The sequence below is a fragment of the Engraulis encrasicolus genome, chromosome 10 (genome assembly GCF_034702125.1).
Source record: "Engraulis encrasicolus isolate BLACKSEA-1 chromosome 10, IST_EnEncr_1.0, whole genome shotgun sequence".
In the NCBI taxonomy this organism is placed as follows: domain Eukaryota; kingdom Metazoa; phylum Chordata; class Actinopteri; order Clupeiformes; family Engraulidae; genus Engraulis; species Engraulis encrasicolus.
Genome location: NC_085866.1, coordinates 3,883,571 through 3,895,750, shown reverse-complemented (window position 1 = coordinate 3,895,750; position 12,180 = coordinate 3,883,571). Strand labels below are relative to the sequence as shown.

Below are 12,180 nucleotides of genomic sequence, written 5' to 3'. Positions count from 1 at the left end.
AGCAGAGCAAAGCAGAGGAGAGCCTGGTCCTGTCAAGATGGACTGCTTCATTGAGGTGCACTACCAATAGGCCCTCAACAAACCCCTAGGGGGCGGGCACTAAGGGCTTTGTAAAGTAGCGCAACTCGACAGGCAGCTCACATCAACACAACATCCCTGTAGCATAGGGTGAACTATGGTAAATTGGGACACTTTTGGTAGATCGCAAAAAAAACCCACTTTAAGTTTAAAATACACCAACATTTAGTAATTGTATGTCTTCATATGGGTCTTGGGTACATTTCCATGTAGGAATTAGTTTTTGAAGTATGATATTTTATAATATATTAACATTTAAAGACAGTGAGACACCAACTTCGTTGTGAGAAAATGCTATGGCAATTTGGGACACCCTTTAATGTAAAATGGGACAGTCTGTTTGATTATCATTATTTTTGCACAAACTGAAGAATAATATCGTTTTTCTCTTGTTAACAGTAGACTAGGATCTTAACTATTTAAAAAATGATATAACATCCCTGAAACATTTCCATTTCAAGAGAATATTGAAGGAGTATGGCATGTGTGACTGTGGCCATGGCCATTAGCATGTGGGATGCATATTACAATACAGGCCTATGGCGTGCTAATATGTTATGCTAACAGCTAACAGAAGCCCATTCTGTTGCTATGAGAAAACTGTCCCATTTTAGCTTAAAATATTGTCCCAAATTAGCTCACTCCACTATACTTACTAAAAGTATGTCTCCTTAATAAAGTAAAGACAAATGTGTAAATGTTTTGATATTGAGTTAAACCTTTAGTAAAACAACATATATTTCAATCATATTTTGTACCATATAATCACTAATTCAGCCATAATATCCTTATGATCTGATAGCATAATCGACATGTCAGCTAGCTAAACTGACAAGTGTTGGATCCACTGTCACTTCAAACCTTTGCTCATTTCTTTTATGATACTTAACACCAAATAAAATTATTGTTCCTTATACATGACAGTTGCAGTAACAATATTACATCCCATTTTGTGATTGGCTGCTAATATTTAGAAAGAAAACAACCCAAAACCTTATTTGTCCCAATTTGGCTGATGTCCCAAATTACCTTAGTTCACCCTACTGTAGCATGAGCAGGTCTGCTAGCCCAGGGGTTCCCAAACTTAGCCATGACAAGACCCCCTATATACCGGTAGCTATCAGCTAAGCCCCACCCCTCTAATATGGAGAGTATAACACTGTGCCAATAGGCCATTTTTTTGCACACCGCCCTTCACATCTCTATATAAATCTATCCAAGTAGAACAGGTAACATGTTGTAAGAAGCATAACAGTGATCATGGAATGCAAGAATGTACAAATCCAAGACATTTGAATGAGTCTTGAAGCAAACAAATTTGAAAATATGTAGATTACTTATTTTTTTCAATGGTTTATTTTATTTAGCTAATTTTGTCTCCAATTTGCCATGGTCGGCCCAGTACCCCTTTCGGTCCCCCAAGTGTCCCCGGCCGGCACTTTGAAAACCACTGTGCTAGACATTCTAAGCCTGTCTCACTGGCCATTTAGTAACCTGCCTTGCCTACCCAGCAGTCCCTGCCAGATCCCCACTCCCATCCCATCCCAACCTGTCCCACCCTCCCCTGCAATCTGATAGTGATCCCCAGGGCCAGATTAATGCACGGGCTAGATATGGCTGCAGCCTAGGAGCCCCCACCTGCCAGGGGGCCCCCTGATCGACCAAAAGGGGGAAAAAAGCAGAATTGTGATAAGATGTAATGTTGTTGAGTACAGTTAGTAGACATGTTATCCTTAATTCCTAGCTTGTAATTATGACACTGTCTATGAACATATGTCACAAATCTGCACTCTGGGGGCCCCACGGCAACCTGTATCTTAGGGGCCCCAGGCCATCTTACCCCGGCCCTGGTGACCCCCGTAGGAAGCCGGCCGGGCGGCTGGGTGGATGTAGCTCTGGCATTGGAGAGTAATGAGCTATTGATCCCTGCCAGTGCTGCCACGTCTGGTCTGTCTGTCTGGTGGACTTTGCTGGAGTCCACTTATTATGTGCTCTCTGCTTCCTACCGTAGTCGTCTGCTGGAGTCCAGTTGTTATGTGCTCTCTGCTTCCTACCGTAGTCGTCTGCTTCAGGTCTATCTGATTTCAATAGCCAGCAGGTGAACAGGCGGCTGGATAGTCACGTCGTGGGACTCAACAATGGCAAAGCCTCTTTCGGGTGTCATGCAGTCGCCTGATAAGACTGTGGATTAACAAATGTCTAATTCCCCCATGGGAAATTCTTTCAGGCAAGGATACTATTGACAAATGACGATACCCTTTCTATGACGCGGGAAATGTGAATGTGTAAAATACTATTACTCATAGTAATAGTATTAGTACAGTAGTAATAGTACAATCAAAGAAGGTGGATCTAACAAGAAGCGTCATTTTGTTTCTTTTCCGATATCCACTTTATGTCGGGTGAACGCCCCTTTAGGAGACCTTCGGTTAGGAGACCTTCGGAGGCCTGAGGTTGAGAATCAATTAAGTCCCCTTAGCGCTATAGATGGCGGTAGCGCACATCTTGCGCAAACACCTCAAAAAGAGAAGAAGGAGGGGACAACACCCCCTTAGGAGACCCAACTCGAGCACACGCTTTTGCATTGAGTGGGCGTGTTTTGCGTTATCTTGGTTTGATTCAGTATTTTTGGTACAATAGTACTCAATATTACTCATTATTACTCATATGTGATTCCCCTTTATCCAACGAAACACAGTCTGTCTGCAGTTGCGGGTGTTGTGACATTTTGTGGTTTGATGACATTTCTGGTGCATGTGCTGTTGGCCGGAACAAACGTATCATTATGTGCAATATGAAGTTTGTGGTGATTATTAATATTAATTAGTGGAAGAAGAAGTGTTGCTAGAGACCGAAGCTTGCTGTAAGAATAATTCTAATATTCAGTTAAGACTTGGTTCTTCTTTCTGTATGTTTCTTAAGCTCTGTGTTCCTGTGTGCACCAAAGAAACTCGACACAGAAGAACAATCTCTCGGGGGGAAATAAGTTGGCCACGGTGTAGTACGGGGGCGTTGCCTGAAGACATGAGTGTATGGAAAATTAACTCCCTTGCGCATGGTCATTGGTCAGTGGGTGCGATGGATACAATTTCCGTACTCCGCAAAATCCGGAAACTCCGCGAAAATGTGCCGAACGAGGATATCCGGTTGTCAGTGTTCAGTTTGTGGCCAAATTAACTGCAGCTGTTGGTCAGCAGTAATTGCTGGGGGTAATTAAGGACAGCTGACAAACATTCACGCTGTCCTATGACCTGTTCCACATTCCGACCCTCGCGGATATGTCATTGCATGCTTCCCTGATGCTTCCAATACTGACCGTAGAAGAAGAATAACATTTCCGTACTCCCCTCGCCATCATTTCGTACTACGCTGATATGACGTCAGTAAGCCCTCCTGTCTCTACTCTCCTTGGTGTGCACTCTGGTGAACACCTGCAAGGCTGCCTCTGCTACTCACAAGAGGGTAGGAGAGTTGCTCTCCCTGCTCCCTGCAGTTGTTTTTAACAGAGACATTTCTATTTTCTTTAACATCTCTATTTTTATCTATCCTACATATGAAGAGTTCAGGTGCAAAACCCCTAAGTACCTTTTCAGAAAATAATCTTAATTCATTTTTATTTAATACAAAGCTATCAAAATTGCATATTTTTTTATTTTATTTATGTAATATAACTATTTATATGTATTATCAAGTACACGAATGTAAACCAAACCAACAACGGGGTTCTCTAAAAATATAGAAGTGCCATTCTTCAGAAATGGAGTTAGGGGGTGTTGCATCTGAACTCTTCATATACTTTTTAACCTCCTGGTCCTGTGTTGTATGTATGCTGTCTACTGTTTTTGCACAATCTGTATGCTACTGCTGCAAACAAATGAATTTCCCCATGGTGGGATAATAAAGGGCATACTATATACTATATATGAACTGTGGGACCTCTGTGAATTTCCATTCCTCTGTCTTTTCATTAAAAACAACCATACTGGAACACAGAGACAGTGAGAGTTCTGAAAAGAAACCAAAAGGGAAAGTTCTCTCTTTGCTTTCGTGAAAGCCAAATGTAAACTGCTATGATCAACTTGTCCTGGTCTCGTAGTCTAATTATTTAGTTTTAATTCATTTCCTTAACGCTTGCTCAACGGCAACCTAAAGGCTGCATTCCTGTTCATGTTCATGATGATGATGTTGGTATGTAAGACACTGGTTTGGTTTGTGTCCACAGTGCAGCTGGATGAAACTGTTATGAGTGTCCTGTAAGAGTGTTCTGCCAGCAGTGTGGTGTAAATATGTGAATAATTTATCGTGTTCTCAAGGGGCCGCTGACTAATGCTCCAGAGAGCATCTCTGACTCCGCAACTGTCCTCAGAGCGCTGGCTGATGTTAATGCCAGGGTTGCCAGATGAGAGTGATGATTTCCAGCCCGAAAAATGCTCAGAACCCGCTTGGAATCACTAAATCCTGCCCAATTTGAACTAAATTCTATTGGACGAACGTAAATCGGCAGAAAACCCCAGACAGCCACAGACCGTCATTGTAAGCAGCCCAATTGGGCAAGAAAACGCCCCATCTGGCAACACTGGTTACTGCTGCTGCTGCCAACAGGGTTGGACTGGTAATCTGCATTGACAGTAGCCTATATGGTAATCTGCATTGACAGTAGCCTATATGGTAATCTGCATTGACAGTAGCCTATATGGTAATCTGCATTGACAGTAGCCTATATGGTAATCTGGCATGCAAGCATTTACCTGGTGGGCCGATAATCGTCAGGGGCAGGTGCTGTTGTTTTTTGTTTGCATCTTTCTTTCTTTGGTCATTCTTTTTCATTCAGGTAGTGTGGACAGAGAAAATCATTATATGCTTTATCATTTTAAAGCAGTGGGCTATGTGAGGGGCTTGTCATTGTAACCACGCTCGGGCAGTTTTTCGATTCCCAGTCCAGTCCTGGTTGCGGTTGTTCCTCAACATGCCCCCCCCCCACTACTCTCACTAACTGGAGGAAGAGGAATGCTTGCCCTACAAAGGCAAAGTGCAGTAAATTTAGCCAAAATTGAGTTTAGACTGAAAAAGGTCTTCATTAGATCTCCTTTGTCTTGTGATATAAGATTACAGTCTAAATATCTCCAGTTTAAAAGATATTGCTATGCTATATTGGCAGTAACTACAATATCCAACTTAATACTATGGCTTTGAAGGCATTTTTCTCAGTGTCAGTGTTTGTGTTTGTGCTAGGGATAGCATAACGAGTGTGCCTTACATAGTATAGCCTGATGCATCACTGCATGTTGTGAAAACAAATTGATTGCGACACTCAGATATCATCGTGGTAAGACATCTCATCAGATGATTAGCCACATCAAACTCAAGTATGCCTGATGGTATGACAATCACAATCAATTCATAATTGGGTGAATATTTTCTGTTTTAAAGCAGACAGTGCTTTAAAAAAAAACATACAAACACACTTTCAGTGTAGGCCTACGACAATGAGGGACATATTCAGGCTTCAAAAACTGAAAAACAAAATGTTGCCAAAATCTTTCCTCTGCCTCTGTGCCCTTTTTCACATGGGGATTTATAAGTTTCTCTAACTCACTGGTGATTTGTGAGTTGTTTAGATATCTAAATTTTTGTAGGATAGTTCATACTGTACATGTGTCCAAGACTTTATCATCTAAAGCTGAGATCTGCGCCTCTAAAACCATCCACCAACGGTAGTGTTCACAACAATAGTTGACAGGCTGTTTTCAGTAGCACCGTTTTCATTTCCCAAGAGTGTACTTAATAATACATTTCATTTACCTCCCTCCATTCTTTGGTCCCAATCCCCTGCACGTACAGCACAACAACTAAAGGGGAACAAAGAGGAAAATATGTTGTTTACTGAAAGGAAACAAAATATCATCACAGCAGCTTGTCTGAAACAGACACTACCATGCCTTAGATGCACATTGCACTTGTTTCCAATTGTATCACTTGTATCCAATCAACATGTTGAATGCAGAACATGGAAGACGTGCGATTTGAATTAGAATTTGACTCAAATATCAAGCTCTCCGCAGACTGCATCGGTAATGGTCTGATTCTGTTCTGAATAGATGCTGATGAACAGACACACTGATGAGTCGTCTCAACGAGGAGAGATAAGCAACGCCAGAAATGCATAAAAATGAACATCAAGGTCAAGAAGTTTCACAGTAAGCGTAAACGGGTCTGAGTGATGTGAGATATCATCAAGACATAATCTTCCAGTTCATTTCAATACATTTGCATAATCAGCATTGCACAGCAGAAAGTGCTACACATTAAAAATGCAGTGTTTATTCAACACTTAAGAGTCAATTCAACATCTTCTAGAGAGTATTTGGTCGCAGAGTATTGAATTAACACTGCATTTTTTACTGTGTAGAGTCTGACTGGATATGACAGATCCACTAAAATGACCTTTTAAAATAATAAATCAACGATGAATGTATTATGTCCAAACAGGAAAAAAAATAATTTCCAGGGTGTACAGAATCCCAAGAGGAAAAGCCTGTTCTGTCAATCTCATGCCCCACATTGAAGCCGCACACCAGTTGCTCCAAAGTGTGCCGCACTAATCTGACAGGTGCCAAGTCAACGTTTGATTCCAATGTTTTCAATACATCCCATTCCCCACACACCGGCACCGATGCCTGTGGATGTCCGCACATCTGCACTGGTGTGTGGGGTTCTATAGAAAACATTGGAATCAAACATTGTCAGAGCGGTGCTCCACACTTTGGCGGAGCAGGTGTGCAGAGGGCCTAACAGTGTTGCCCAAGTGTAACATTAGAGGTAAGCTAGAACATTGCTGTTGGGACTTGTTGGGAAAAATGTAATAATACCAAACGTATGGAACATAATCTCATTGGGATAGAGTAGTGGTTCTCAACTTTTTTTGAAGAAACCCCCCTTGGCCTCATCACAAGCCTCCCAACACCCCCTTGACATCATCATAAGACTGACAACGCCCCCCCTTAGTGTTAAAAAAATAAATGGACTAATGCCCCCAATGGCAACTACGCACCGCCCCCTCTCAGCTGTATCCTTCTCAACGCCCCCCTAGAGCTCTCCAACGCCCCCTGGGGCGCTGTACTGCTCCCGTTGAGAAACACTAGGATAGAGGAAGAGCTATAGAGACTACTGGTATGACAGAAAGGCTAAGGGGGTACACAATCTACATGAGAAAAAAAGCTTGTGAAAACGATTTAAACATATTTACATAGGCACACATCTACATGCCCCCTGAATACCCCTCAACCCAGCCAGTCAGAGGAGCTAAATGTTGCATCACGTTGCATCACTATCATGCCATCTAGAAATATGTTTTTGTGTCAAAACAATTCTTTTATTGCTCAATACTGAAGTAACCCAGGCATGACCCCTTTTTGTGAAAACAATCCAAGCGATGCACTTGAGTGCATGTGCAGTATTTCTTAGGTTGTCCGAGGAACTAGATTTATGCCAGCAAACTGTAGCCGAGACCATGCAGCATTTACAGCTCAGAAAACACGAGATTACTGACACGGGCACGGGCCTTCCAGGAAGCAATGTTTGAAATACATCCGTCTGAGACATACTGTAATGCAGACATAATGCAGAAAGTGAACCACTTTGTCTATGCATGACTCATAGAAACTGAAGTAGCTTGAGCTTGTAATAAATTCGAATTAATTGCCTAACGGGAAATTTCCATTTGGGAAAAGCACTTGGAATAACTCCTCAAATAATTCTATTATAATACTTCTTATTGCAAATACAGCTGAAGTCAGGAGCTACTCTACTGAAGACTGAAGACCGTATACCAGCAAGGACTACTGCTTGCAGTCGGTCAAAATAAAAAAGCTCACAGCACAGTCATGACAATTGACCATTGACTTGAATGTGGTCATGTTTAACGACGTGTATAGCTCCTTCCAGCTTCCCGATAATTATCCTATAAGTTATACACTGTATATATTCTTTTATATTCAGAATGAAAATGTATGTCTATGTCATAAACATTCATGACTATTGTCTTTACGTGCATTCGGTTTTGTTAAAATCAACCCTAACAATGTCAACTTTTCATGACCATAGAACGATGATGACATTGACATAATGATTATGACTCGTCACTGAGTGTGTCATGACACCGTTTTATGACTTATCATGGCATGCGTATGACGCTGGGGTCAAATAAAGTGCAAACCAACTTCCATTCACATAGGCCTACTACTATATGTAAGTAGAGAGTAGAGTAGAGTAACATTTATTAATCCCGAAGGAAATTTAGTTGTCTAGTAGCATACATACAAAAAAATAGATTAGACTATTTCACATTAAACATTCAGATATAAAAAGTCTATCATTGCAATAGTTGTTACTGATTAATGATGTAACTTACATACCTGGATCAGACTTGGAGAATGTGTCAATGTCCAACAAATTCCTGTGGATAAAACGCAGTAACAATGATTGAATTGTTTTTAACCACCTCACTATAACCAAATCTAGAATTTAGACATGCGGACAGAGTGTATTAGGAAACAAAAACTCCATTCAGCATTGATTGGTATTCTTGTGGCTTTCCTCAACATCAGGAGACACACGACATAATGAAGGGAACTTGTGACTATGGCACAGCGCCCTGCCTTAGAGCTGTCAGCCACAGAGAGCACTTGATTAAAGGAACAGAACATTTTTGGGACGTGGGTCATTTCTCAAAATCCCTTGGGAGTTACATAGTTGCATTCAACATTTCTGCATATGTCCCTATCACCTCTCCCAGACCTGCTAAATGGATTAAAGAAATGTTAAAAATCATCCATTTCATATCTAATGAATTTGAGATGTGTCCCCTCGCTTTCACTCAAGAATAAAGAGATACACAAGCCGTAAAGCCAAGACTATAGCTGGATCTCAAATGGTGCACTTGGGCACTTCAGTGTTCATGTTTCAGTGCATATAGCGTATTAATTACACACTGAAACATAGTGCTCGAAGTGCACAAATGCACCATCTGAGACACAGCACATGTCAACATGGCAACGAAACACAGCAGTTTGCCAAAAGCCACCAGAGTGAGCGGCTGATTAAGACGCCACACTGTCTGATGAGGCCCTACTCAACAGGAGACGAGTGTCAGTCATCAGTTAGCTACTAAAGCAGGGGAGGGGTAAGCTGCTTCACCCAGCCTTGATAGCACTGGCATCCTTACCATACCGTAGGGCAGTGGTTCCCAACCTTTTTTGTCTTGCGTACCCCCTAAGCATCTTAGTTGTGCCGTGAGTACCGCCTAATTCATGTTCTATATCGCTTTCTCTGTCCTGATGTGACTACTCCATACATTTGTTATAATAATTACATTTTTCCACGTACCCCCTGCAGTGTGCTCGCGTACCCCTAGTGGTACACGTACCCCTGGTTGGGAAACACTGCCGTAGGGGATAACAGCAGGAGGAGCCACTTCATTTCCCTTACTAGCGGTGTAAATAATAATCGAAATGTATCGATATATCGCGATATAATCTGACGATTGAATCGAATCGCATCGTATCGGGGCATTCTTAAGTATCGAAAATAATCGAATCGCTGGCCCCTGCCCAATGCCCAAGCTCCACAACATGATAGAAATGGAAAAGTAATATGAAAAAAATCGAATCGAATTGTATTGTGTCTTGGGTTGGGGCACTTAAAAAAAAAAGATATTTTTAGGTCTTTTATGACTTTATTGATGATAGGACAGTTTGAGAGATGGACAGGAAGCGAATGGAGAGAGAGACGGGGAGGGGTTGGCAAAGGACCCGGGCCGGGAATCCAACCGGCCGCATGGCAGATGAGTACCCTACTGGTTGACCACGGCAGGGCCATCTTGGGGCATTCTTAAGTATCGAAAATAATCGAATCACATCAATAATAAGATATCGATATTTAATCGTATCGTCATGGAGGCTATGATTTTCACCCCTCTCCCTTACGCTCAATCAGCCATTATAAGGTTATGAGTCTCAAAGACAGGCTTATGCGTGTTCAAGTATGCATGGTTCATCACAAGCGTCTTGAAAGAAAATCATCCCTGCTGACATTATTTTAGGGAGTCATTTAGAAAGGAAACACACAAACATAACAGCAGCACCTGTTAATATATTAGTAACCTAAGATGTATTCACATTCCATCCGAGGATCCTCATTTTGTCTGCAAAGTTGTGCAAACCAAATATGACACTGTATGAAACACAAACAGGAAATTTTAGTGATTCAGGGTCTTCACCTTTTCTCATTGGTGCTCATCAGTGTAGGGGCTCTCAAACCTGCTCCAGGTAAGCTTAGGTATCGATACGCCATAGGGCCATACAATTGGAACCTTGAGTGCCTCAGATTTTCTCAACCTGGACCAAACTCTTCTTGCTGTTTTTACCCACTCCACAGCATATATAGTCATCTCCTTGGCTTTGCCTCTGTCCTCTGTGGTAATGTCTGCCTATCCCCAAGGGCATGGTTACTGAGACTCAGAGAGAAGGTAATATTGTAGTCGTCCTATACACCTAAATATCTTAAGCTTACTTTAGTAAGAGCATTGCTCAGAAAAATAGTGTGAACAACAGGAGGCAATACATTTTCCGTCTGCCTAATCTGTGTTGTTTACCTACTGACATGATTAGTACATCTCTGGTCTTGATAACTGAGTGATTAATATGATTCATATGCAGTATTTAATTTGTTGTAAAATGACAATTCAGTTGGCAAATAACTGTCACACATACAGCTCTTCCAGTTGTGCAACTGGCATCAGTTTATGCAAAGGCACACCAAAAATATTTGACTCACATCCTTATCATTTTGCTTCAATGAATTTTCTCATTGTTGGTGACAACAAAAAGAATTGCCTGCATTGTTTTCACCTCAACAGATCCTGACCTTCAGATTTGCTCATGTCAATATACATTTTTAACAGCATCAGTAGAACTACTCTATTCCAGCTAAGCTTTTCTCCTGATGTTTCCTTGTGCAAATGAATCAATTAACTAATGAATGAGGTATCAATATTCCTGAGCCACAAAAATGAGTGAAATTTATCTTGGCTCTCATTAATTGTACTGCTTAAATCAAAGGACGGACCAACTGAAAAACCCATCACTTGTCAATCTAACAATGACATTGGTTTAGTCCACCAAAGGTACACATTTTCGAGACAGTTCAGAGGAAGTCACAGAGAGGAGCCTGATGCACAAGTTCGTCTGCTGCTTCACAAGGTCACAGGGGGGAGTTTGCATTATGTCTGAAAGGGCTGGGTCCACGTCGCATGACTCAACTATGAAAATACATTTTCCTCTCTCACTGAGAACATAGGCTACTAAATGGTGTGATTCAAGTCCACAATCAACCACTGCGCAGATTGTTATTTTTTTTACAAGCAGGAGGCTAAGCGCAACCACATGTCATAAGTTCAAAGGAAGTAATCACTAACCTGCACGAGACGGTAACTTCTATTTTGGTCGCAGGTACGTTTGAGTGCAGTGGGTCATTCTGTCCAACTGATGCCAGCGATTCATTCGTAGAACCGATTTGCCTTCCTTTCAACATTTTGCTTTTCATTGAATCCGTTGAATGTGATAACCGAATCAGTTATCAATTTATGTCACTTCGTCGACACTGCCACGATGGAAATGACAAACTCGCTGACAACATCTGGATAAGGGAAGCCTGCGCGTGGAATCACTGTGGCGCGCGCGGCTGTCCAACGTTGAATCTTCCTATGTTCTGCTTTCCAGCGCCTTCGACAGGTGGAGTTGGAGGAGTTAGATGCCCTAGTTGTACCAGCGCATGCACAGCCAAAACAAGGGTGGAGAACGCTCCTACGTTATTCCAAAGATGTTTCACATGTCGAGGTGCACGGAGATTGGGCTACGTGACGTGGTCGATGTCACGCCATTGCCAAAGAAAGCATGTCAAAAATCATGTAAAAAACAAAACAGAACGCTGTCTTTTAAAAAATTATTATTGTAGGCCCATCCGATGCCACGCCACACCAATTAGTGATATTGTCTGTGGACATTAATTACCAGCTGTGGTCTAATTTCTTTTTAGTTTTCTTGG

At 41.7% G+C, this 12,180-nt stretch overlaps 1 protein-coding gene across 1 annotated transcript in view; it reads right to left on the bottom strand.

Annotated features, from left to right (window-relative positions):
• LOC134456413 (copine-9-like) overlaps window positions 1-11,667 on the bottom strand; it is a 30,738-nt gene extending 19,071 nt beyond the window's left edge. The window contains exons 1-3 of the mRNA XM_063207776.1: window positions 11,552-11,667; window positions 8,493-8,533; window positions 5,881-5,927 (exon numbers count right to left, since the gene is read on the bottom strand). Coding sequence (XP_063063846.1) covers window positions 5,881-5,927; window positions 8,493-8,533; window positions 11,552-11,667 — 204 coding nt within the window. The remainder of the gene's footprint in view (window positions 1-5,880; window positions 5,928-8,492; window positions 8,534-11,551) is intronic.
• Window positions 11,668-12,180: the final 513 nt, after the last annotated feature.